Below are 27,823 nucleotides of genomic sequence, written 5' to 3'. Positions count from 1 at the left end.
ACCTGTTTAACATTAAATGATGGTATTCCTTCCTTAAAACAATGGACAAAGTCACAGTAAGACTAGAAGGAGGAACAAAATATTAGAATGCTCATTGTGAATAGTGAGTGACCTACCTTTCTCTATTTTTAAGCAAAGGCTGTTGAGGTCAAATTAACTTAGACTGATAATCTTATATAACATCATACTTTAATAGTGCCATATAGTAAGGGACTGGATTTTTTCTTTTTAATCTTCACTGATAATGAGGCAATAAATACTCTGCGCTCATGTTGTGTTTATTTCGAGTTGCTAACATGATGTAGGGGAAGTGGTATGTGAAGTTCTGTACATGTGATTAAAAGTAAATAAATGAAGAACAAAAGAGCTCAGATGTTCTTTCTCATTTCATCTCTCTCAACCACTATTCTTCAAGTTATCAGGTATCTAAAATCTCTTAAGCTGCATTTAAATCCAGATTTAAAAGTTGAGCTCTAAGAATTTCCCAAACTTATTAATTTTATGAAGAGTAAATCCCTTCGATGAACGATTTTAGGGCATTTAAGCAATCACTGAAGCATTTACCTTTTCAAAATAAAATCTAAGTGTAGGCAAAACCAGTGGTGATGATATTTCATAGGTATCTGTTGAACAGTCCAAAAGAAAATAAAATCAGAAAAATCTATATACAGATGCTCAGTGTTCTAAGGGCAGAAAAGAGAAGCTCTGATCTGGTACTTGAAAATACATGAAAGAGGTAGTGAAGCACTATTTCCTGGAGAGTGATCAAAAAAACCACTGGGCCTGAATACTCAAATTCACATATACCTTTGAGAAAGCATTCTCTACAAGCCAGACCATGCAGTGTTCTGTCTTCAGAGCAACAAGAGAAATGTTAACAATGGCACTCCCTCAGGGGTTTGTCCTGGGAACAGTGCCATTTAATCTTCTTATTAACTCTTTGGTGGAGGAAGGTGAGCTCTAAGTAGAGAAGCTCTTTGTCAAAATTTACTAAAGACAAATCACTAGGAACTGAAGGGATCTAGAAGAAATTGTGGTTGGATTTAGGCACCTCATGAAGTCAGCAAAGGTCAAAGTACAACTCCAAGGCCATACGGAAGAGCCCAACTAATGTGATTCTTCTCATTTAAGCTTGTAGTCACTAAATATACAGGGTATTCAGTCTAAATGAAAAAGGGAGCCCAATAATGTCCTCATTGCTGGACAGTCCAATGCCAAGACTGTGAGATACAAGACACATAAGATTGCAAGATACGTATGAGATAACTGAAGCATTATAAAAGATTAAAGGAAGAAAAAATAGGGCCATGATCGAAAATGTTTGTATAGTTCTGCTCAGAATACCAAATCTATTGTGAGTCTACTGACAGCTATTCCTTCTCTCTCTAAGCAGAGATTATCTGCTTCCTTTAATTACGATACAGCAATTTTTGGCACCTCTCGAGTATTTTTCACATTGTGATTTGCACTCTAGATATAAGTATAAATTCCTCGAGAGCTGAGACCCTGTCTGTGTATTCTGCATTTCTGCCAGAATAACAGGTTTCAAACAAATGGTTGTTAAAGGCAGCAGTTAAGAATATGGGCTCTATAGCCTAAGACTGTCCAAGGTTAAATCTTGGTTTTACCACTAACTTTGAGATCTTAGGCAAGTTTCTAATCTTTGTGTCTCCATGTTGTCATCTGTAAAACTGGCACAGTAATGGTTGGTAGATTATTGTGAGGATTAAGAGACAATATGTGCAATGGTTTAGAGCAATACTTGGTATAGAGTTGAGCGTTTAATAAACGTTAGCTAGTAACCACAGTAGTTATAGTAACAGTACATTAATATATGAATTACTTAATAAATGACTGATACACAAGTAAAAACTATCATAAAAATTAGAGGGGTCCTCATGCTGGGTTTTTCTTGAATCAATAACAGTATTTCTCAGATGTAAGTCTTTCACAATTAGATAAAATATAGGATGCCTGGTTAAATCAAATTTCAGATAAGCAACAAGTACTTTTTTAGTATAGTTAGATCCCAAACAGCACATAGGAGAAAGCTGGTAGAAGCAGAGTCTGGTAGGATAAGAATGTTGGTTTGCTGTTTTAAGAGGAAGTCTCTGAATCTTAAAAGTCACTTCTTCCTCTTTTAAAGAACTTCCTCCCTCCTTTATCACTTTTAGGATGCCTTCTTTGGACCATGCATAAACTCTTCTTAACATCAGCAACAAGCTGAGGTAAAAATGAGAATTTTAAACTAGATACAGGTGTACACTCTTCCTGGATTTCCTACTGGCCACAGTGCACTCTGCCCACCTGGGCTTAAAGGAGCCCCGTTGGGTGCTGCCCAAGTTCTGATAAATCAAACCACTCTGCACTCCTTCACAGTCTATATTTAGGTCCCCTTTCCACCCAACTTGAACTAACTGAACAAACCATTACAAAGTACTAGCTTTAACAATTTGCTTTGAATACTTACAATGGTCTTAAAAAGGCAGTGGCAAAATTTCCCACATCAGCGGGTGTTTATTTGGATTAAATTAGTACTAGTGGTTTAAACATGCTAGAGGGTTCTAACATGGAGCAGGCACTTTAAGGACAGATTTGCATAACTGTAAATCGGCAGCTTTCAGAGACCAGAACATACGAGGCATGTATTAGGTTGTGAGTATTTATGATATTTTATAAAGACACAGCATACTATCTGTTCATTATAAATAGCAACCAAATCTATGCTTTCAATTCTAACAGTCAATAATCCACGAACAGCAAGCTTGCAGGGCACCATCTTACCCCTCAATACTGATTTGAGGTTGAGCTTGGCTTGGCGGTGCAGGTCCTCTACGCAGGGGGGTCTTGTGGTGGGAAGGAACACATTCTCCTGCTGGTGCCATGGAGCAGTGTAGTGGACTGTCCATCGACTCTCCTCATCTAGGTTGGAAACAGCTGTAGAAAGAAAGAACACATTCAGAGGTCAAATTAAATGTGTTACATCAAGGTGGGTTCTTGGTACCTAACACACCCATAGGTAAGGGCCAGCAAGGGAGAAATGGAACAAATTTTGAATAAGATTCAATCTCAGATCCCAGGGGTCCTTCCCACTGTGTTTTGTGTTTGTTCAGTTAATTGCTTCCCAGCTTTTTAGGCCCTCCCTCTACTCCAGTGTTAGAAAATGATTAACAAAATCAATGAAGACCTCCAACTCCTGCTTAACTCCACCATGACAAATAATAGTCAATTGTACTATGTCATTGCGTTAGCAAATGTTAGATTGTCAAGACAGAAAACAAATTTTCTACTAAGAAGTTGGGACCAATTCTTTCCCCTCTAAGGCATTATTTTTAAAACATCACTGTCATAAACTCAATTAAATTTTTACGAAACTAATCATAAACATTCAAGGTAATACATTTAAATAGCATATCTAATTAGAAATCCATTTGTGCTACAAAATTTTCTCTGTATTTCTTGCTTTCATGGAATAGTTTTATATTCAAATGTTTTTAGAAATTCCAATGCAATTGACTTTTCCCAATATAATCCAATTCAATTGAATTTTTCCAACACAAAAGAGATTGAGGACATCAGAGGGGGAAATGATAGGTAGGCTAAATCTCTATGACAATTTTCCTTTATCCTTCTAGGGATTGGGATCGCTCTGTCTACGCATTTCATTTTTTCCTGACAACACAATCTAAGTGGGGTACCAATGGATCCCAACACGAAACTGACAGCACCATAAATATTCAACAATTTTTAAAATACTCTCTATATAACTGCTGCCATAAGCCAGGTGTAGAAGAGACTAAAGAAGTTTGAGAAGGACCCTGTGCTGAGGCAGTTACTGAGGGTGACAAGTCTAACTCCTGTAAAACCAGCAGATACGACAATTGTGAGTCAGGGGGGAGTCCTCCCCTAACTCTGACCTATGCCACACAGGGCACGCTGGGCATACTTGTTTCTACAACGTAACATGTCCCTGGAAATGAGACCATAAAGTAGACTCTCAAAATAAAATCAACAGGCGTGCATGAACTATTGAACCTTTCTATTTGAACATGTTTAAAATTAACTCAATGTACCTTACAGTACAGCTATTACAGCCATTAAACAGATCAAATGAACTAATATATGTAAAGCCTTAGCTTATGAAATAACTCATGTAAAGAATGGTTGTGGCGAGAGCAGTGCAATTACTTGAAGGTAGCTCCTGACTTTTCAACCATCGCTGAAGAGGAACTTGGCCTTTCTCAGTGCCCCTGGGAACATAAGCCACCACGTGTATACCATGGTCAGCGCTCACCCCATATACCATCTTCTCTACAGCTACTGAATTCTACAAGCCGGGCTTTAAATAATTCATTTCCTAAATCATCCCACCTTCTCCAGTTGTAAGATAAATTAGTACTAGGGATGTGATGTGCAACATGATGAACACAAGTGACACTGCTGTGTTCTATATAAAAGCTGTTAAGAGAGTATATCTTCAGAATTCTCATCACAAAGAAAAATTTTTTTCTTTTTCTTTTGTATGTATATGAGATGACGAATGCTCACTAAACTTACTGTGAAAATCATTTCATGACATATGCAAGTCACATCATTATGCTGTGCACCTTAAACGTACACAGTGCTGTATGTCAATTATATCTCAATAAAACTGGACAACGTGTTTTTTAAAACCATCCCACTTTCTCCATAAACTGCTAAATGGGAAAATAAACATTGAGAACTAGACATCAAGTTAAAAACAGAAATGTCCTGTGTGCTTTCTGCTTTTAATGTTTGCTAAAAGCAGCATGTAAACTAGGCATCTGGCATTTCACATAACCTCCGTGGAACAAATGTTTTGCATGGTGCATAGAACTATCAAACTTAATCTATAAAATCCACAGAGACCCGATTTAGCTCTTAGTTATGTATCTGAGAATCTTGCACAGGGTGGGACTCACCATATGTCCCCCAAAGAGTAGCCACAGTTAATTACAATGTTTTGTGCTAATGTCTATTTATTTGAAAGACTGAATTACCATACTTCATAGTTGGAAAATACTGAAAATTGAAACTCTTCCTATTCGCCAATTACAAATCAAATCCAAGTAATAGCGTCCGTGTAGCCACACCATCAGCCCCACCACACAGCTACTAAACTGGCTCCTAAGAAAGGACAGTTGTCTCTCCCCTGGTGTATCTCACTCTTGCCAGGGCAGACTTTAATCAGTCCATCCAAAGACAGCCTTCAACCAGGGAAGCTGTAGAAATGAGCCCCAAGGGCTGTTCTTTTGCTTTCTCCGAAGTTTCTCTTACCAACGCTCCTACCCGTGGCACATTTATCCAGTTTAAATCCATTGGTCCAAAAACTAAAGTAAAATAAAATAAACCAACAACTATGTAAAAACAGAACCATGTATTTATAAAAATTATACTTTCCAAAGAATGAAGAAGCACCTGGATTAAAGAAATTTAAACCAGTGGTAAGTATACAATGAAGCCACATCACAAAAGCTGTGTACTTTACAATGACTGATCAGTCTAGACAGAGCCTGTCCTTGAGCTCTTAGATACCCAACAGAGTGCCAGGGGGTTTTAGAGGATCATCCCCACCAAAAATATGTGATACATTACACAGAGGCTCCTCATATATTTAGCCAAAGAATCAAAGAAACATACACTGTACATCAAGGCAGACATAAAGTAAATACAAGAGGGTTTTTCCCCCCTTCTTCAAAGGACTTCTTTTGAGAAGCAGAAATGAATTCACCTAAAATCCCAACCCATAAATAAGTAAGACATGCTAAAAAAATCACAGAATTCTGTCCTAGAGTTACAAAAGTCTGAGGTGTTTGAACAACTTGGTATAGAATGGAGTTTAACTCATGCCAATTATGCTGTTTCACACTCTTAATTCCGTCACTCGAAAGGATGAAGTAGTACATAAAACACACACACATACACACACACTCGCATGTAGTGGGGGAGAAAAGAAACTACTTACTTTTCTTCCTAAAAAGTTTAATTAAAGACTTGATCTTTGTATTAATAAAGACCACCATTTCCAGGATGTCTACATAGGGCTTAGAAATTTGAATCACATTAAAAGCTCAGTGCAGCAAGCAGGTGGCAAGCGGCGTCCTTCTGTTCCAGATTCGAACTTTCTTCCCCTGGTCTTGAATCCTTAGACATCTGCCCCGGGTGATGTAACTTTGAGGTTGAGCTTATTGTCAGGCAGTTACAAACCATTAACAGTCCTTGAACCTGAAACGCTCCCACTGAAACCTAATCTTTAAGGCTGAGAGCGGCCAGTGACAACATGTACAGAAAGAAAGAGAAAGCCAATCACAGTTCTTATTTGCATGATAGCCACATCGGTCTTTCTGCCTTGGTGCTCAGTTATTCAGTTTTCTCTCCAATAGATCAGAAGTTTCTCCTCTCTGGATTCCACAAAAATAGTGCAGATTTTCCTTAAGGAAGTTGAGGTGAAGTAAATGTGTTCCCCATTTTCACTGGGCCACTGTGAACATCCAGATCTTTTTACTGGAGCCGACAAGTCTTAGAGCCAGTCTGTTGATTCTTTGACTCCCTAGTTAAGTCAGGCATTTGAACTGATTTAGGGGAAAAAAGAGCCAGACTATTGTTTCCCCAACCATGCCCCCAGGCTCAGCCTCCCACACCAAAGGAATGTTTGCAAAGAAGCAGTAAAACTTTACAATAGAATCTCCATGGAGCTGTAAATGAGGACTTGGTTGCATTTTCGTGCAATTTAGTACGCCCTGTCTTCTCACCCAGTTTCTTTTTTTTTTCTTGCCAGTGTGAGCATAGCACTGTCATTGTTCCAAAGGGTGATCTTGTTTGCATCTAGCTGCCACAACTCTCCCACCTCACCCCACAAAAAAACCCCTCAACTTCTCCCATTCCAAAGGAGAAATTAGATGATATAGTACCCTAATCATTTAAATCTGTATTTTAAATTTAATTATCATCTAAGCCAGGTTTTTTAAATTCCACATCAAACACCACCCACGGGAGAGAAGAGGAATAATTTCTAACAAACATTATTTGAGTTTCTCTTTAACTTGAATGTACTGTACTGAGTTCTGGTTCTTTTGCAATTAGCTAAACCCATTTGCAATTAGCCACAGAGAACTGGGGAAACACAAATAGAGAAGAATCAGAAAAGTGGTACAAGCAGACACTGTAAAAAATACATTCCGGGGTAAAGGGACAGGAACAAAAAGGAAAAGAACACAAGTAAGAAAATATTATGAAAAGGGACAAAGGAAAAGAATGCTCCGCACATCTCTCCCCAATTCCACTTCATGGCAAAACAGTTTTTGAGGCATGTTAGACAACCTATTATTTCATAGCTTTGGGCCAGACTTACAACTGAATGGAAAAATGTAATAACCCACTAATTCAAAACATTTCGTTTATAACAAAAGCTCTTAGTCAAAGAATAAAATTTATATAAGGGGCTCCCTCTAGGGAAAACTTTGGAATGATTCCTCCTCAAATCATTTCCCCCCCAATCTTATTTTTTAAACAACAACAAAAGCAAAGCAAACAAACAAAAACCAAAACACACATATTATCCTATCACCATACATATTATCACAGATTTCCAATTTGTGTTCTTTCATCCCATACATAGCTTTATTTAAAAGTAACCACGTGGCCAGATGGCAAATGACAAACTACTGTGAGTGTAAGCTGCCTGAAACGAGTGTGCAAAGTCTCCCTTAGGAAAACACACTTATAAGCAAGAATGACAACCTCGCCCGGCTTCAAGAGCTGCCTCTCAGCTCACTGCACTCAGACAGGTAGCAGCAGGTTCTGGCAGGAAGTACTCCTATTCAGTTCACAACCAACAAGTTTCCGAGGTTGAATGTCCCCATGCAAATTTCCAACTGGAAACAGCATATGGCCTTTCATGTATACAACAATGGCATTGGAACACTGATTCATTCATTAAAAGATAAATATTGAGCACATACTAAGGGCCACTCATTTGAGATCCCTCTTGGAGCTTACATTACTTGACAGTAAACCACAATTATATGGTATATTAGAAGGTGGTAAGTAGAATGGACAAAGGAAAAAGTTGAATAGGATAAAAGGGGCTTGGGAGGAGGGGAGGTGGCCAAGTTGTAGTATTAAACAGGAGTCAGGGTAGAGCTTGAAAAAGTGAGATCTGAGTAAAAACTTGAAGGAGGCAATGGCAATAAAGTAAGAATCTATCCAGTGAATCCCACTGGCTCTCATTTTAAAGAGGGAGATATGTTTATTGGTAGTGAGACATTAGGACTAGTCAGAGAAGTGCTCTAAGAAAATGAACTCTGGTAAGAGTCACGCATGAAGTAATTCCCTTTCTCATTCAATTAAACCTGATATTAAGTGGCCTGAGGTGTGTAAAGATAATGCCATTATCTGGTTACACAGCAGTCAGTGGTGAGTCTAGGGGTAGAAAGCAGGCTTCCACTCCACTTCCCGGGGCACACTGTCCTCTATGCGTTATTCCGCATTGCCTCTTAACCTCCTAAGTCCAGAGCTTCAGGAAGGAACCACATAAATTAGGGTATTTATCGTGTTACATAGTAAGTTGTGTTTGGAAAGAGCTTTTTAATTATAAAGATTTCCCCAATGATTTTCTCATCTCTTACTTTACATCCTGCATAGAAGCATGAGAATGAGGAAGTGTTTTCATCTTATAATTTGCATTTGCCTGGATGTCATAGTTTATTGAAGAGTCATGGTTTTACGAAAGTGTCTAGTATTTTTCAATGGTTCCATTTACACATTCAACGGAAAATACATAAATCCATGGTACTTCTTATTCTAACTTTAGCTCTATATCAGTAGCAACAATTTTTTTAAAAAGTTCTAATATCCCAAACGTGGAAGACTTGACAGCATAGCAAAGGAGTGAAGAGCTCAGCTCTGGAGCCCTCTCACCCAGGATAATGGCCACTTACTAGAGAAGTGACCTCTCCATACCTTGGTTTTCTCATCTGTAACATGGAGGTAATAACACTACATTACAAGGTTATTATGAGAATTTAAAAAGTTATTATTGACAAGGTCCTTGGAACAGTCCCTGGTATGTGGTAAGCATATATAAGTATTTGTTAGAGACATGAATAATATCTGAAGAGACAGCTAAGCAGTCTTAAGCTTAATAAAGGGACAGTAATGCCCTTTATTGTGAATGGAAATCAACTTCACAATCTCATGGTTGTCTTTCTACTTGCTGGAGAGTTAAACTGCCAGCTGCATGAATGACTGCTCTAAACCTATCACTTCCAGTTTTGATGCACAAATTATCTTTCCCCCTGCCTAAAATTCTACCGCTCACCATTTAAAAAAACTCTCAGTGGTCACCATGAACTTCTAACCAGTACCAATGGTCTTTTTCTCTCTCCGCATCTTTCTAGTTATCTTTTTAATCATATACGGCTAATGACCCAGTTCTGGCACTATTCTTCATCAACACTGCAAACCACTAGCTCCTTTCCTACATTTGATTGCTCCTTCTCTGGATTCTGACAAACTCTTAACAAGCTTCCACGAGCCAGTCGTTATACTTCCGTACTATGCTATTTACTTATTCCCCCTTGAAACCTTAATGATTTTGCTGGTGTGAGGCAGGAGTCAACAAACTATGGCCCTTGGGCCAAATCCAGCTGGTCTCTTTATAAATGGTTGAAAAAAGCTAAAAGAATAATATTTCATGACATGTGAAATTATATAAGACTCAAATTTCAGTGTCTGATAATAAAGTTGTGATGGAACACCACTACGCCCATGCATTCATCTACTGTCTACGCTGCTCTCAGGCTGCACAAAACTGCAGAGCTGAGTAGTTGCGTCAAAGGCTATATGCCCTGCAAAGCTGAACATATTTACTCTCTGGACCGTTAGAGAAAGATATGCTGACCTCTGGATGAAGCTTCTGCCTTTAAACACCCCACTCAGTCTTCACCTCCGTCTGCTGTCTTTCATTGGTCTGTCCTCCAGCTCCATCTTACTAACCTCTACTCGAATCTCACATTATCTCAAGCTGAACGTCTAATTTAAGCCAGTTTACTTAAATTAGCTACTTATCAAGAACTTTCTCATTTCTATTAGGGCTGACAGTCAATTTTTCAGCGAACCAGACAGGTACATTTAAACTCCAGTAAAAAATGAGAAAACTGAGATCTAGACGCTGATGCATGTCAGAGCTAAGATGAGAATCTGGGTGTCCTGAGCCCTCTTCCATTAGCGCAATTAAGTTTTGCAAAGATATCTTTAATTACTACATTCAAGTTAATATATCTTACACCAAAGTCTTTATTAGAGCCCACAACTAATAAAAATATTTAAGAGTAGAAGTCTTCAGTTAGTACATTCAAGTTAATGTATCTTACACAAAAGTCCTTATTAGAACCTATAAATTAAAATATTTAAGAGTAAATCATTGCTCTCTAAAAATACTGTCAAATATTACAAAGGAAAATATGCTCTAATATCACTTGAATAATCCTGGTGGCTTATCCTGGTCCAGAATTTTGGAATTCTATTACCACTACTATTGCATAAATATTGGCATCCTTATTCATAAAAGTCCAACATTTCTGCTTAATCTTTCACTGAAATGAAATCTTATTTTTAACCAACATTTAAATTTTTTCTTCTAGGAATCATCCGATTATTTCTACAGTTACCTGATTACTTCCCAGGAGCGGGTATATAACATACCAGCAAAGAGTCAGAGGAATATTTTGCAAAGTAACACATATTCTAAAAATTTTAACTGTGAATATGCATTTATGTTCCACCAGTCAGCAATTTTACATCGAGCACTTATTAGCTGCCTTGCGTTAGGCATCCGGGTTAAAAGTAAATCGAACATGGTCACTGACTTTCGTAGGAAGTTCATAGTCCAGTGGGGAGGAACTTCCTACGAAAGTCAGTGACCACACCCAAACAGATAAAAATAATAAAACAATGAATAAGTATGGCGCGAGAGATAAGGCCATGATGTTTACTGGAAAGATGACAAAGGGTATGTAGCTCACTTATTTTAAATTTATTTTTTATAAATTAGTTTTTTATTTGTGTTTGAAAGTTAATGCATTTAGCTTTAGATCCTGGGTCATAATTTGAGGTATTAGGTCAGAAAACACTGCCACAGTATTGTTCCCTAGAGAAGAATTCAAGCAAACCCAAACATAGTTTAGTTATTGGTAGCCACTTAAGCTTTTTTTAAAAATTGCTTTCCAGCGTTACATAGGTTTTATGTGTACAACATTATTGTTAAACTTCTGTCCGAACTTCAGCCTGCTCACCACCAAAAGTTCAGTTTCCCTCCATCACCATACAGTTGACCCCCTTTATCCATTTTTCCCTCCTCCCACCCCCATCCCTTCTGGTAACTACTACTCTGGTCTCCTTATCCATGTTTGTTTTTGTTTGGTTTGTTTATTTTATTTATTTAGATTCCACATATGACTGAAATCATACGGTATTTGTCTTTCTCCATCTGACTTAGTTTCACATAGCATGATACCTTCAAGGTCCATCCATGTTGTGGCCAATGGCAAGATTTCATCTTTTTGTATGACTGAGTAGTAGTATTCCATTGTGTGTGTGTGTGTGTATGTGTATACACACACACCACATCCACTTTATCCATTCATCTGTTGATGGGCCCTTAATGGTGTTGGGAAAACTAGAGAGCCACATGCGAAAGAATGAAACTAGACCACTATCTCACATCACACACAAAAACCAACTCAAAATGGATAAAAGACTTGAATGTAAGAAACCATAAAACTTCCAGTAGAAAACAGACAAACAGCTGTTAGGGAACAGAGGCGAAGAGGGAACTTCTAGGTAAAGCCCAGTCCTGGGACACACGGAGATCTGCAAATGCTTCGGTGTAAGCTTATGGGAGAGTGACACGGAGAAAGGTGGAAAGAGAGGCAGGGGTCTGACCCTGAAGGGCATTGCTTGTCATAGGGGTGGAATTCAGTTGGTGGGCTAGGGAGTCAGTGAAGGAGTTTAACAGAGGAAGTTGTATGGCCAGCATGACACTGTAAGACATCACTAGTCTAGGTGAAGAGTGTTTGAGGGGCTTAAGTGGGCTTGACTGGAGGGAGGGAGAGAAGGTGGGGACCCAGTGGCAGCAAATCATCACGCCAGTGGTGAGGAGGTCAGAACCAATTCTCACGCAGGGTTGTTTTTCCACAACATCCTTGGTCTTAGCAGACTGCCTTTAACAGTGTGTATTATGTTTCAGGAACCATTATATACTTAACATATAAAATTTTAAAAATTAGACCTTAGCTATTAATAAATGACCCTGTTACCACTCATGCTTTCATTTGCAGTAAACCTTAAAATATACCCTTATTCTTTTTATTAAGGACAAAAGATTACAGGTATAAACCTACAAGCTTTAAGTGCAGAGCTGTCTAAGGACTCATAGATAGGCCTCCACCCCCTCTGAATTCTTCCCTTCCCTCTCCCCATTTACACAAAGCTTCAGGCATTAAATATAGTTAGGGCATTAAAAGTCTTTATTTTGAATCTAAAACTTTCACAAACTTTGTTTAAAAGTATTTCATAAAAAGAAACATTTTCAAATACTAAACAGGAGTTGTAAGTAGAAACAAGGCATGATTATGCCACATAATATATATACACATTTTGAATTACATAAAATTTGAGTCCTAGATCAATTGAAAATGGACAAAATCCATTATAATCAACAAAATCACCGTGGTCATCTAAGTGGGGAAGGGGAGGGAAGGGAAAGAAAAGTCAGATGTAATGGTATTCTGGTCAGAGCTCCAGATTCTAAATGATAATTTAAGCATGTCTCAAAGGAATTTAGCTCTTGAAAATAGAAAATTTCTCAGCCTAGCCTTATCTATAAATGGTGCTTTTACTGACTACTGATGTGTTTTATGCTATTTTTAAAAATCAAGCTTAACATCTGAAACAGAAGACTGTACATGAACAAGTTAATTTAGGTGTACTGATTATCCTTATGCATAGTTAAAATACTTCAAATACAATGTTTAAATCCATAGACACACCCATTCATTCTTGTGCTTTTCAGACTCGTTGGATTGGAAAACATCATAGCAGAAAGTATCCTATGCAAGGCCACAGGTCTATAAAATAAAATGTACACACTTAGTAGTAAGAGATTTTAGAAATTTATAAAAAGTAACTAGCAACATAATCTCCTTAATAAACATTCATAACAATGCTTTAGTAATAGATAGACTTACAGAAAGCTTAGGCCTAGCTTCGGTTTATTAAGTAACAAAGTCTTCCCATAACTTTAACTTTTGGAAGAATTATGTTTCATGTTTTTATAAATACTTGCAATATTGAGAGAAATTATATACAGTCTATAATTCTTATCTACGAAAATAGCAATCATTATTGAAGCTGCAAAGCAAATTAATAATAGGCAGATGAATTAATACAATCAATAAATGTACAAATAAGAGAGTAAATTTTAAAAACAGGACTGCCAAGTAAAATACAGCATGCCCAGATAAAGTTGAATTTCAGATAGACAAAATTTCACAATTAAGGGATTTTTAAAAAATCTACAAATTCATTTGTTAATACAATTGTAATTTATGATATTAAAAAATAGCCTTAAGTATTTGATACAACAGATGGAAAAATATACTTTATATTATTCAAGACAAATTGAATTCACTATAGGTTCTTGCTGTTTGGCACTTAATTGATTAAAAACTGAAAGATGAGTTGTCAGTTGTTGGCTAAAGAATCTATCTCTTAGCCACTGCAATGAGAAGCCCGCACACCACAACAAAGGGTAGCCCCCGGAAGAGTAGCCCCTGCTCGCCCCAACTAGAGAAAGCCAGAAAACCTGCGTGCAGCAATTAAGACCCAACGAGCCAAAAATTAAATTAAAAAAAAAAAAAAAGAATCAATCTCTTATTTTTCACATCAGGCATTTTTCTTACAAATTACTACTCTTCATCTCTTTAGTCTAAGATATTAAACATTTAAAACTTCTTCTTTGATTTACTTGTCAGTTTTAAATGCCATTACTGAAGAGCTGCGATCTAAGAGGACTCTTAGAGCAACAGCACAATGGAAGGATCAGCCTGCCATCTCCCTAATCCAGCAGACGCTACTGGGACAACCGGTATTATGTGGGCCCTGACGCGATGAAATACCAAGTAATATAAACATCACCCATGGTAAATTCGAGTTAAACATTTTTGACAAGTTAAATTTTTCCATTTTACAGGAAATACAAGACTTAGAGCTAGAGGAAAAAAACAAAAACAATCACTCAAACTGAAAAGTGGAACATTTTGCTGGTCTGGCCCCTGCAATAAATCAATTAAATGATAATAACAATAAAGGGAATGTGCCAGATTAAAAGAGATTTAAGGAACATCACAACCAGATGTATGATTCTGGATAGGATGCAAGTTTTGGATAAACCAGCTATAAAGAAAGGCCTTTTGGACAAATGGGGAAATTTGAATATACACTGGGTGTAATCTTACACATTTAACAGTTGAATAATAATGTTAAACATACACACACACACACACACACACACACACACACACACACGCACGCATGGTTGTGGAGATGCCGGCCTGGAATGCAAATATGTGTCTGATGGCAGATGCCCATGAAGAATTATTTTAACGTCCCATGAATCATGTTATTTCACAAAAGTGTATTAAAAATCACCAATATTCTAGAACTTCATTGGTACAATAGTCTTTTCTTTCTTCTGCTTCTGAATTAATCTTTAATGATGAATCATATGGCATGTTGAAAACAAGACAAATGGAAATCTCTCTTCTCATCAATATCTGGTCGGGGGAGTGGCTGGGGGTAGGAAGGGAAACCTTAAGAGATGATAATGTATCAATTCTTTAGAAGGAACTTGATCTGGCATCCGCTTTGCCAGTTAATTCAGATGCTAGGAAATACCCTTCACTCTGCATGTGCTGAAGCTAAAGGCTTCTGCTGTGGATCCTAGTTAATAATTTAATCTAAAACCATTGCTACCATCTGCTTGGTCAATTTCAAAACGTCTGCTATCACCGTGACTAGTTTAGTCAAGTCACAATATTCATGTGACAAATGTTGAACAAATGAAAGGCGAAGCAGACGGAAAGTATGCTTTGGAAAAAAGAAACCCCCATCAAAAGTCTAAAACACAAAGGGAGCCCTGCTGACTGAGCATTCAAAGTTCAACCATGCCTGCGGGGATGGAAGGACGCACTGTCTCTCTAATGTAGGGAATGTGACAATCCGGAGGCTGTCCTGACATGATGGACATAGGGTGGGGCAGACAGGGGAGAGCTTTGTGAAGGGAATGGGCCCTGAGATTGGAAATACTGGTGGGTAGGGATACAGCAAGGGCAAACTGGAAAGGGGAGATGTCACAGGCTCCTAGAAAGGTAGAGCTGAAAAGAGCCCTAAAGAGCATCCAATCCACTCCTTTTATTTTACAAAGTAGGTGACCTGCAGTAGATCACAGAGCTACCCAGCAGCTGAGCTCATTCCGCATCCTGTGCTCCAGTTTTCAGTACACCACGCTACCCTGCCTTCACTGCAGAGGGCTGATGGGCGGGGCTCCAACCATCCACACTCATGTCTCCCTCTGTGCCCCTGTTATTCTTCCCCGGGAATGCTGGATCCCTGACTTATCCACTTGGCATGCCCCTATTCTTTTTTTAAGTTATAATTCAAGCATTAACCCTTCCTTAAGAAGCATTCCTTGACAGAGCTTTCATAACTATTTCAAAAATACATGTCATTTTACTTCAAGGATAACTTCCTCCAAAGTGAACTATGTCTGTCTTGCAGAAAGAGAACAAATAGGATCACTAAATGTAAGCCTCTTATACTTGGACTAGTTATTCTTCACATGTTGTATAGCCCTAATCCATCCACCCGAGTGAACTGATTCATCTAATTCATTTTATTCAGCCTATATGAGGTATATAATCGCTCATTTCAGGAGAGGAATAAAGTATATGAGTAGAGCAACATATCAACTAGTTCAATTAAGTTAACTCATTTTACCTTCCCCAATACTGTCATTCAAAACATATTTTCTGAATACATATTAAAGGCCTAGCACATCTTAGAGAATAATTTTCAATCACTTGGAAATAAAAATATTTTTTCTGGGCTATTTAAATTTAACATAATTATATCCTTTTATAAGAAAAATAATTTAAAGGGAAATAAAATTTTAAATTTGAAAAGAAAAAAAATCAATGTAACCTTTCTTCTAAATCTTCAGGGAAGAAAAAAAATCTCATCATGGAATGAAAAGCCAAAGTATAATGTGATGATCTTGGAAATCTAATTTAAGAGAGTCATGTGAGTAGCTGAGGTGTTTTATATTCTGGGCTCTCTTTTACTTTTTAAATTGGACAATATTAAGGACCTGCTTGATTGATGGTGTTACAAAACCTGTAAAGAATCTACACTTGAGAAGAATCTTCTACCTAGAAAAACTTGAGAGCAAAGGATACTTCCTAATCATGACTACCAGGGGAAAACTGACAAAATAAAGTCGAAGGTTGCCACCTACAGGTTACAAAACCTATAAAGAATCTACACTTGAGAAGAATTTTCTACCTAGAAAAAAATTGAGAGCAAAGGATACTTCCTAATCATGACTACCAGGGGAAAAACTGACAAAGTCGAAGGTTGCCACCTACAGGGGGACGCTGTCCGCTCAATGAGACACTGGTACAGGAAAAGGATTCCTCCTGCTGTCTCTTGACAGAAAAGCTTGGAAAAAAGGGCTCTGGTTTAACACACCCACATTCATGGTCATGTCTCAAAAGAATGTCCTCATCTTCTTCTACCAAAGAAAGACCATACTCTGTAATCTCTGTGCCCCTTTTGAGCCTCAATTTGGACAAAGTTGATCTCATACCTCCAGGAAGATTTGTGAATATTCATAAACTCCCTAGTATCTGCAACCAAGCTCAGATTAAGGAAGCACCCCTGAATTCTAGAAAGCATTTCTGATTCAATAAGGGGGCAGCTACAAGTGAATAACTAGGACTAAGAAAACAGAGGTCCATATCAATTTACAACCAAAAGGTAAAATCTTATAACAAAGGAATCCAAAGGAGTGTGTTTCCATTTGGAGAAAACAAGCAATGGGAAGAATACCATGAACTGTTTAGTTTTTCTTTTATTTCCTGTGATTTCTTATATTGTTTCACATATGGTTAAGATGAAGGCTACAATTAATAAGCTGATGTGATCAACTGCTTTTGTTAAGAGGCCAGCTGGTTCACATGCAAAATGATAATTAGACAAATTAAGACAGACTGCTTTGGTTTGCTGATGAACTGACAGCAATACTTATAGTTAAATGTCTCCAACTGTATTTGGTTTTCTAGTAATGGTAGAAGTTGATCTAGGTAAGGATAACATTTATCTGATTCGTGTTAGGTTTTATAAAAAAAAAATTTACATTGTCCTAAGCCACTGAATAAACAGCAGCAGAATTCTTCAGAGAAACCATAGCTCCTTATAAAGCATGAGTGCTAGGAAGGTTTTGTAATTATGCTGGAGATGTCACAGCAGGAGCAAGGGAAGGTCAGCCTGGCATAAAATGATATTCAGACAATCTAGAGAGTACAGAACTTTTACTTAAGTTAGGCAGTCACAGACTTTTGAAATAAATAAAACCTGCCTATAAACTCAAGTTTTCATATATTTTCATGGATTTTTCTTTTCAATCCAGAGAGGTAAAATTTAAATAAGTAAACAACAACTGACAGCAAGAGACAAGAATAAAAACATTGGTTAGTATATAGAGACTTATGTTCAGTAACCTAATTCTCGTAACCTAATCTTTCTAAAGCAAGGATTTCACGATGTAGATTTCTGAACTGATGCTGCAGAAGTCTCTTCACACTTCTGGGCATTCCCTGGTGCTAGAGGACAATACAACTGGACACAACTGGAAGGGAAGGGAAGCATGGTGATTGCAGAGCCCACATAATTAGGCTCACATAGAATCTGAGAAAAATCAATGGTAATCAAAACAATAATGCTAATACTAGGTAACAGCTGGCCACTGGCTTTGTAAAAAATGATATGCTTAGGTCCTCCGCATCGGTATCATGGCAGTTTGAAACAGAAAGCAGAAAAAAAAAAAAAAAAAAAAAAATTAAATTCTTCACATCTTGCAAATACAATAATATCAGGCAGGATTAAGATCAACAGTCTTCTTCATGTGCCTAACATTATTTCTAATATGCAGCCAAAACTATGAAGCTTGGAAATATAAAGACAGGTGTGAATATTTCATAATTTGGTCCACTGATTATTTTGTGTGTGTGTGTGCTTTTTTCACTAAAGAAAAAAGATCAAGGGAGTAGAAATCACTATAGGAATTCGGTAACGAAGACATGGGCAATCAATGTTTTCCTCAACCAGAATAAAAAGAAAAGAAATCTGGGGAGAAAATAAAACAGATTAAGTTCTTACAATGCCAAATAGTTTTCCCAAACCTCTCTCAAGTTGTACGGCAGCTCTCAGAAGACTCAGTTTCATCCATTTTTATCACCTCATCTGAAACACCTATCTCTTTGTGCGTAGCAATTCACACACATCATTATATGATAGAAACAAGTTCAAATGAAGCTGCCACAATCAATTCTCATTAGCAAACTATTGAAGTATACATTTAGACTATCGAGGGCGGTCCTAAAATAACTGTACTTTTCAATACGTGCCTTGACGTTCATGTACAATCAGCTTCACTTGAATGGAATTTAATTATTTTAACTGCTTTCTGAAGAGAAATACTCACCAACCGCACCCCACTGGATAGAGGAATCAGCCACAGACTCCAGACAATGTATTACGTTCATTATCAAAATAATCCCCGGGGCAGCTCTGGAGAGCTAGTTCCAGCAGGACACCCCATGTTGAAATAGGATAAAATTCACTTTTTCGCTCAGTAGCCTTCCTCTCCCTCTTGTCAATACAATCACAACCACTCATCAACAACGATAACTCTATATTCTGAACTTTCTAGCTTCACTCATATTGTTTAACATCACCACTCCCCTCCCCCCCCAAAAAAAACACGGCCTCTTCTTTCTGCAGCTGCTGCATGCCACAAATAGCTTCTTGTATAATTTGACTTAGAATGCACCCCAAACTAAACATGTTGAATGGCAACGTGAATGCTTCATTCAGAGAGCACTAAAATGTGTAGAATGTCCTAAAAACATCGCAGTGGAAAAGGGGATGGTTTGGTAGTCCTGGGGCAGAGGACTGCTTTCAGCCGTAGCCTGCAAATTCTCCTCTGTTCTATGCAGACGGCTTCGGAAGATTCCCACAGTGTTCAAAGGAGGAGCTAATTCCCCTCAGCCTGCCCTGTCCCCACGGGCTTTCTCTAAGGTTGCCTCCATTCCCCACGACGAATGTCTTTCTTCTTGCTTTCCTAATAAAAGGTACTTAGTCTATTTATGCTCTAGCATCAATTATCCATTCTCGGGTTAATTCAAATGGTTTTTAAGTTCTTTGCCTTAATGTTTTGTGTATTCTACACATGGCAAAACCCCCTCTGCCATTTTTGTAAGCTCCTGGCGGGCCAGGGCCGAATCCATACAGATCTCTTTGCACAGGGCCAATCTTGGTGCCAGGAAAAGCCAGACGCTTGGGAACTTGATACAATGTGACAACGCATAACATTCATGGGCACATTCAAAAAAAGGGGGTAATCACCCATCTTTATGAAACAGGTGAGGGAGGGAAAGAGCCAGGAAATTTAAAAAGCATTTGTCTATAGGGCCATAGTTGTTTAACCTCTATGAAAATTTCCCTTAAGAACTAGCTTGCAAAGACTAAACAAAAATTTCCACACAGATAATGGTTATTTTCACCTCATTATACATTGTACAAGTCATTTTTTGAAATGTTTCCTTGTGTGTTGAAATTGGAATTTATTTACTTGAATACCAAGTATATTGTCAACCAAATGATTGCTGGCGCTGATGGACAAAGGGGGAAGAGTTACAGGGAAAAACTCCTTTTCGGTTGCTATGAAAAATGAGAGACAGAAGAATAGTGGATTACTTTTTTCTTGCTCTTTTCCCATCATATGTTGGGGCTTGGATTAATTGCCATTTCTTCAGGAAAGCAAACCTTTCCTGACCCTGATTCTGTTTATACCTTCTATTATTCACTCTCATGGAGACCTTCACTTTTCTTTCATAGCACTGGTACTTGTGTTTCTGTAGTTATTTGTTTAGTAACTGTATGTCTCACTAGACACAGGATCTAGACTGTAGAAGAGAGGCCACAGCTCAGCGGGTCTGCAGGGTCCAGGTGCCGAGCACCAGATCTGATGCACAGTAGGCATGCAATTAATATTATTTTATTAAAGGAATGAGTTACAGGAAGAAAAGAAACAGTTTAAACACAATGAGCTCTAGAGGATTTAGCTTTACTCTATGGCATTAAAAAATAACTAATGTTAAAGTATCAGTATTAATAGAGAACTTTTAAGAAGAGACAAAAGTTCATTCAAAAATATCACATCACTCCTTTCCAGCCTGGTCTTCTTTATTAAAGATGCTATACACCAAGCACTACTCTAGGCACTGGAGACCCCAAGATGGAGACAATTCTTTTACAAAGCCTTCCTTGATCCTTTCATCTCCCATGCCCTCTCCCCGCAAGAGTGGATTGTCCACTCCTTTGTGGTTTATCCATTCCATAACTGTCCTTATGTGTCTCCCATACTAGGACCTTCCCTCCTTGAGGACCGGGATCAGGCCTTTATTGGCTTTGGAGTTGCCAGTAAGTTTGACTAAATGACAAAAATGCATCTATTCCTTGTCTGTAAGGAATTCTATTGAATAGAAGAAGGCAGATACAAGCAAATGGTAATAAGACATTTTAAAACAGAGGGTAAACTCTAATGGGGGCCAAAAGGAAATGATATCAGGGAAAACATGACATAGCAGGATGACATGTGAGCTAGACCTTGAAGGCTTTGCTACATAGAGAGGATATGAGACACATTCCAACTAGACAAAAGTGCAAGAGCAAAGGCCGAAAGAAGAGAGCGAGGCGTCTGTGTGCTGGGAATACTGAGTCACGTGTACAACAAATGGTGCACGTTGCCTCTGATGGCCTCAGTCAAACCGCCTTGCAGTCACTGGGAGCTGGAAACCACATTTCCCAGACTCCAGTATACCTGAGTCTCCTGGTTTGAAAAGTCGCTGCACCTAAACTCGGCTGAGGACTTGAGTCTGCACTCAGCTAGCTCTGGTGGTTAGTCTGACTGTTGAGACACTTCAGTAGGAGTGGTAACTGCAGCCTCAGCGTCCAGTTCCTCCTTTCGTGGAGATGGTAGGCAAGACCAGTGACACTCATTTTGCAGGTAAGGTACACAGCTGCGGCAATGTGATCTTGGAGTCCAAACCTGAGTGCCAGCTTTCTGCTTGCAGCAGAGGTTACGGCTCCCTTGGTGAGCCAGTTCTGAGCTGGTTTCTTGGATATCATTCCTGGGAGTTCAGCTTGGACCTGTTCCCCAAGCTTTTCCAACAATCTTTACAACCTGTGTTGAATCCCCTTCTGCTTACGTTGCTGTCTGCACCTGAACCTGCCTGAGACAATCTGCTGGCCCTTCAGATGAAAAAGTGGGGTTCCTAGGGGTGGCAGTGGGAATATGGCTGGAAAAGTAAGTCAGGACTGGTTGGGAGGAATCTTGCCTATTGAATAAAGGGGTTAGACTTCATTCAGTCAGTAATGATTGGACACCAAAAGTTTTCATATAAGGTGGTGATCCTGTGTTTTAGAAAAATTTGAAAGACATAGAAAAATGAATTGAGATAGTAAGCAAGCTCCATAAAACCAAGATAAACTAATGTTGATGAAAGAAGGAATGGAGGTAAGTAGTCTGTGCCCCTTATGTTAATGACGTCCCCCATGCCTCACCTTTGGCTGTATCCTAACACTGCCTCCCTCTCTTCAATGCTAATCTATTCCAGGTAGGACATCAACAATCTGGGGGGATGGGATACAGTCACCTACTGACTCACGTTAGCCTCTAGCCTCACCAGTCTCTCTTTCAATTTCATATTGCTGGACAATTTTGAATGAATATTTTAGTTCCTGATTACTTCTTACCTTGACAAACTGATTTTTTTTTTTTTCCCTAAGAGTGGGTTTTGTATAAACTATATGGTCATGAACAAAGCCCATAAATGATGGCCAATAGACACATGAAAAGATGTTCAACATCACTAATTATTAGAGAAATGCAAATCAAAACTATAATGAGGTATCACCTCACACAAATGAGAATGGCCATCATTAAAAGTCTACAAATAATAAATGCTGAAGAGGGTGTGGAGAAAAAGGAACCCTCCTGTACTGTTGGTGGGAATGTAAATTGGTACAGCCACTATAGAGAACAGTATGGAGGTTCCTTAAAGAACTAAAAAAAGAGTTACCATATGATCCCACAATCCCACTCCTGGGCATACATCCAGAGAAAACTCTGATTCAAAAAGATAACAGGCAATGTTCATAGCAGCACTATTTACAATATCCAAGACATGGAAGCAATCTAAATGTCCGTCGACAGATGAATGCATAAAGAAGATGTGGTACATAAACACAATGGAATATTACTCAGCCATAAAAAAGAATGAAATAATGCCATTTGCAGCAACATGGATGGACCTAGAGATTATCATACTAAGTGAAGTCAGACAGAGAAAGACAAATATCATATATTACTTACATATAGAATCTAAAAAAATGATACAAATGAACATATCTGCAAAACAGAAACAGACTCACAGACATAGAAAACAAACTTATGGTAACTGAAGGGGATAGAGGGGGGATAGCGGGGGTCGGGGGAGATAAATTAGGATTTGGGGATTAACATATACACATTACTATATATAAAATAGGTGAACCACAAGGACCTATTGTATAGCACAGGGAAGTATACTCAATATCTCATAATAACCTATAACGGAAAAGAAAAAAATAAAGAAATGTATCTTATAAAAAAGACCATAAATGAAAAATAACATAGTTTGTTTATTTTTAAAACGCTGTCTTTTCCTCAATGTTAATTACATACAACTCTGAAATACTGCATCAATTCTGATAAAGAATACACAAGAAAATCTAGCCACTATCAGCATTTAGGGAAAGAACATCAGTGTTTAGGGAAAGAACATCAGATAATTGAAACAGGACAGCCAGCACTTTATTAAAGCAGCTATGATGGCAATGCCAGAACACTTAGATGCAAACAGAATCCACTCATTATATTAAGGTAAGAGGAATTACTGAGGGACCTTAAGGAGCTTTCAGAATCTCCAGGTGGCCAGAGGATAAGTTTACACACCACATAGTCAGGACTGTTACAATGAAACGATGCCGCTGTCGCCACCTGCTGGTCATCACTGGCTATCACTGATCATGTGCAAGTCTGGATGTCAAGTGTCCACAGAAGCAAATGTTTGAAGAGCAAGAGACCAGTGCTGCTGGGCTTGCCAGGAGATCCAAACAGCTTACACAGCTACTGCCTATGATTCCTCAGTTTGGCATCCAAATTCAATCAGTGGGTCTGGATGACAGAGCCTAGGTCACGTACCTGCAACTCTAGCTGCAAGGGAGTCTGGGAAATGAAGGTGTTAGCTTAGCTAACATGATAGGAGAAGTCAGGCCAGACAGGGAGTGAGATGGAGCTGAATGAGCCAGTGACAGAAACTGCTGAAGGATTTCTGGCCAAGTTCTTGAGAAAGAACAATTACAAGAGGCTCCAAAATCGATTGGGATTTGTCACCTTTTATATCTGTTTTTGATTCAGATCCAGAAATATAGTCATTTACATCTGATCTTCCTAAATCAGCAGCTGAGAAAGTTGGAGAATTCTTTTACTCAAATTGCATCAGTGGCCCACAAGTAGTATTCAACATGGTCACCTACTAAGTACATTAACTCAACACAGCCCAGGATTGGTTTCTTTCCATAGACTTCATTTTTGGAGAACTTAAAAAAAAAAAAAAAAAAAAAAATTACAGCAGATTTTTTAAAATACATGCTCAAATTCACATTATATAAGAAAAATAATGGCAATAGAGGTGAGAGTGGAAGGTTCAAAGGAATGATTTTCAAGAAACCAGAATTATTCCATAGGTTGTTGCGATCTGACTTCACAAATTAAAAGAGCAAGTTCGATAAACTCACTTTTCCAACTACCTTATGTAATTAAAATTGGAAAAAAAAAATGAACAGAAACAATGCTAGAAAAGTTTATGTTTGGCCTTAATTCTCTACTATATCATGTGTTCTCAGGAAGAAGAGTGAATAATCTAAGCAGTGATATAGAAACTCTGATATTTACACATTCTAAAATGCCACTGAAGAATTAAACACTCCATAGGTGAGCATCTATTGAGAGAACACAATTTTTCTGAGCACACTGCACAAATAAGCCATCTCTGAAATGAGGCAGGAAAAAAACACCATGTAGATAGTAATATCTTCAGCAGTATTTTTTCAAGGCACAATTTAGTGGTAATTTAGTGAATCTCCTTAAAAAATTCTATTTTGCTATCCAATTTTCCTTTTGATAAAATGCCCTGAACAAAGTCTTATCAAGAACCAAATGACAATCAAATGGAATTTCTATGTATCTCATTACTCAAAAATATTGATTTCTTCATAAACACCCTGATATTATAAAATAAAAGCATTAAATATTAATGTTCTTACCCAGTTTTTTAAAAATCAGAGAAATGGCATCTTGGATGAAGAAAGTAATTTACTGCCATCTCGATATATGAATAATTTAAGTTTGCAAGGCGAGTGTGACACGTGTACAAGATGTTTTTTTGTAATCGTCATGATACATAGTCCGCGTCGGAAGAGCAACAGGGAGCAGGGCAACTTTCGTAAACAATCTTTGAAAACAAGCACAGTGTCTGCAGGTTGTTGTCTGGTGCTAGTTCTTTCTCACACTTCAGAAATGACGTTCCTCCACACACAACTAAGGGTTTCTAACAAGATGTCTGGAGAAGGATCCAGAACACTTACATTGGCCATATCGTATTTCTTATTCCCTCCATTTCAGGATTCAGAGAGGGTTGATTAGTAACTCTTTGCTTCCCATTTATATTACTGAAATGTTCTATCTCTAAAAAAGAAACACGTCAGCCCTCTCTGTCTATGGTGGTATGAACAAAGAAGAACAGAGAGCAATGCTCACCACCGAGCTCTGCAAGGGCTAAGTCACGGACCGGCTGCGGCTGCTGACCGACAGGGCACCCTGAGAGGAAATTAAGACGATGCCAGGGTGAGGCCCTCTGTGCTTTGGACAAGCAGGTCCCTTAGACAGTTAGATGCATGTCTCAGGAAGAATTTTAATGACCCCACATCCCTGCATCTTCCCATACACAGAAAAGCATTAAAATCATTCACTTGAGATATCGGTTCTTTGTGATTAGCAGTAACCTTTTACCGAGACATATGCTTGACTGCCCGTATTTTCTCGCCAAAAATCATACATAAACTGGTTTCTCTCCTGCCTCTTCAGAGCAGTTTCCTCAGAGCTACTGAGTGGCTGTCTCCTGAGCCAGGGTCCTCAGTAAGACCCTGAATAAAACTCACAACTCTTGATGCTGGGTGTTTTTCTTTCAGTGACAACAGAGCCTGAATGAGAAGTTGGTCAATTCCACCTTGAGTTCTAATTTCTGGAACAAACACATGAGCTTCGACCAGATCTCTCTGACCACTATCCAATTTTCCACTGTGTGGAGAATAGATTGTGTGCAAGTAACAGGAAGTAGGGAGCTACTGTCGTGAACTAGGCAAGAAATAATGGGGGCTTGAAATGGTGCTGAAAAAAGAGAAATGGGCGGATTCAAAATATATTTAGGAGGTAGAATAGAAAGGTTAGATGTGGGACAGAAAGAAAGGGAGGGATCAGTTAACTCCAGTTGTTATTGTTGTTGTTGTTTTTTGCAGAATTTACCTTGGGGGAGGCTAGTGATGCCATCTATTGAGAAAGGGAACCCTGGAGGGGGAACAGTTGAAGGGGAAGGGAATCAAAACATGCTCCAAGGGAGCCGTCCATGGGACCCGCAAGTGAAAAATCTCACATGGCCAATTGCATGTTAAGTCTGAAGCTCAGAGGAGAGGCCAGGGTCAGAGATTAAAAACAACTTGGAAAACAACAAGGTCCTACTGTATAGCACAGGGAACTATATTCAATATCCTGTGATAAACCACAATGGAAAAGAATACGAAAAAGAATGTATATATATGTATAACTGAATCACTTTGTTGTACAGCAGAAATTAACACAACACTGTAAATTACTATACTTGAATAAAATAAATTTTTTTAAAAAGTCTTGGAAATGAGCATACAAAAGGTACTGAAAAGCACTGAATGAGAACACCTGGGGAAAGAAGGCAGGTAGAGAAGAGAACGGAGGATTGAATCCTAAGGCTCTTGGTTAGAAAGAGGAAGAAAGAGTCAAGAAGTGGCCAATGAAGTAGGTTCTTAAACTCTAAGGGAGGAAACTGTATCAAGGGGGGGAAAATAGTCACGTGCACAGAATGTGCTACTAAAGTGAGGCAAAGACAAAAATGTAAGCGCTGCATCCGGCCACACCGCGGGGAAGCTGCGAGTACCCTGAGGGGATGCACAGCGCGCAGTGGACGACCCGCAATCCAGATCCACATCCACGAAAAAGTGAAGAGGCGGCGGGAAAGTGAGGAGATTGGATGTAGACCACCTGTTTTATTAACATGTTTTGCTCTGAAGACAAAGAGAAAAATGGGTGGGCATGTAAAGGATATGTGAGGTCAAGAAAGTAGTTTCAAACTCTGAAATACGTCATTATAATATCCCTTTTCAGAAAATTCTTCGTCTGTTTCTCTTCAAGCTCTCTGGTTTGTTTCTGTGTCCATGGGTCACTGAAAAGCCCTTTTTAGATTCACATTACAAAACAAGGTTCAACACTCTGGGTTAATGAATGACAATAATCTTTAGGCATAAAGGGAGGGGATTATTTTCTGAATCGATGAGTTTCATTAATGGAAAAAAGAAAGGGTCTCCACCCCCCCCCCCCCCCCCCCCGTTTCACCCTTTCCTGATCTCTTTGTATAGCATTTGCGATCTCCATCTTCCCACCAAACAATGGCTGGATACAGGTTCCGAACATTCCTGAGAAGAAACACTCATTTGGGCAAAAGGTACCCAGCAAGGCAATTACGGGAAGTCTGCCCCCCATGTCTTACAGTTCACCCAGCATTTTTTTGTATTTAGGAAGAAAAAATTATCATTGGGAGGTGGAGGAGGTGGGGAAGGCAATGGATTAATGAGAACATTTTAAGGTAAAAAAGCTGGAGCAAAATAGGCTCCATATCTCCAGGAATAGAAGACAGTGCACTGAGAAAGGGGAATTCTTGACTCCCTTGATTGGGAATTCTTGACATGGAATCATCATGAATACTGGAACAGAAGAGTAATGGAGAGTATGAAATCTAAGGACATAAGAATGGGAAGTCCAAACCCATGTCTATGTTGTAGGTCTAGCCTGCTGCCAAATAGCAAGATTGCTCTGTATTTTTAAAGGACAGAACAGTCTTTAGAGAGACAAAATAAAAACAATAGCTAGAAGTTAATAGTGCTTACTCTGAGCTGACCATTTCCATGCGTTATCTCATTTAACTCACTGATGCTGATTACAGCCCCGAGTTGTTGTTGTGGAAACAGAGACGCAGTAAGGAGCCAAGTAATT

The 27,823-nt window shown here is 38.6% G+C and overlaps 1 protein-coding gene across 2 annotated transcripts in view; it reads right to left on the bottom strand.

The window, feature by feature from the left end:
- NHSL1 (NHS like 1) overlaps positions 1-27,823 on the bottom strand; it is a 101,381-nt gene that overhangs the window by 55,378 nt on the left and 18,180 nt on the right. For both annotated transcript variants that reach the window (XM_068551587.1, XM_068551586.1), the window contains exon 2: positions 2,785-2,937. In XM_068551587.1, the coding sequence (XP_068407688.1) occupies positions 2,785-2,937 (153 nt within the window). The remainder of the gene's footprint in view (positions 1-2,784; positions 2,938-27,823) is intronic.

Source organism: Eschrichtius robustus, chromosome 9 (assembly GCF_028021215.1).
Source record: "Eschrichtius robustus isolate mEscRob2 chromosome 9, mEscRob2.pri, whole genome shotgun sequence".
Lineage (NCBI taxonomy): Eukaryota > Metazoa > Chordata > Mammalia > Artiodactyla > Eschrichtiidae > Eschrichtius > Eschrichtius robustus.
Note: the sequence above shows the minus strand (reverse complement) of the source record. Positions and strands in the feature narration are given on the sequence as shown.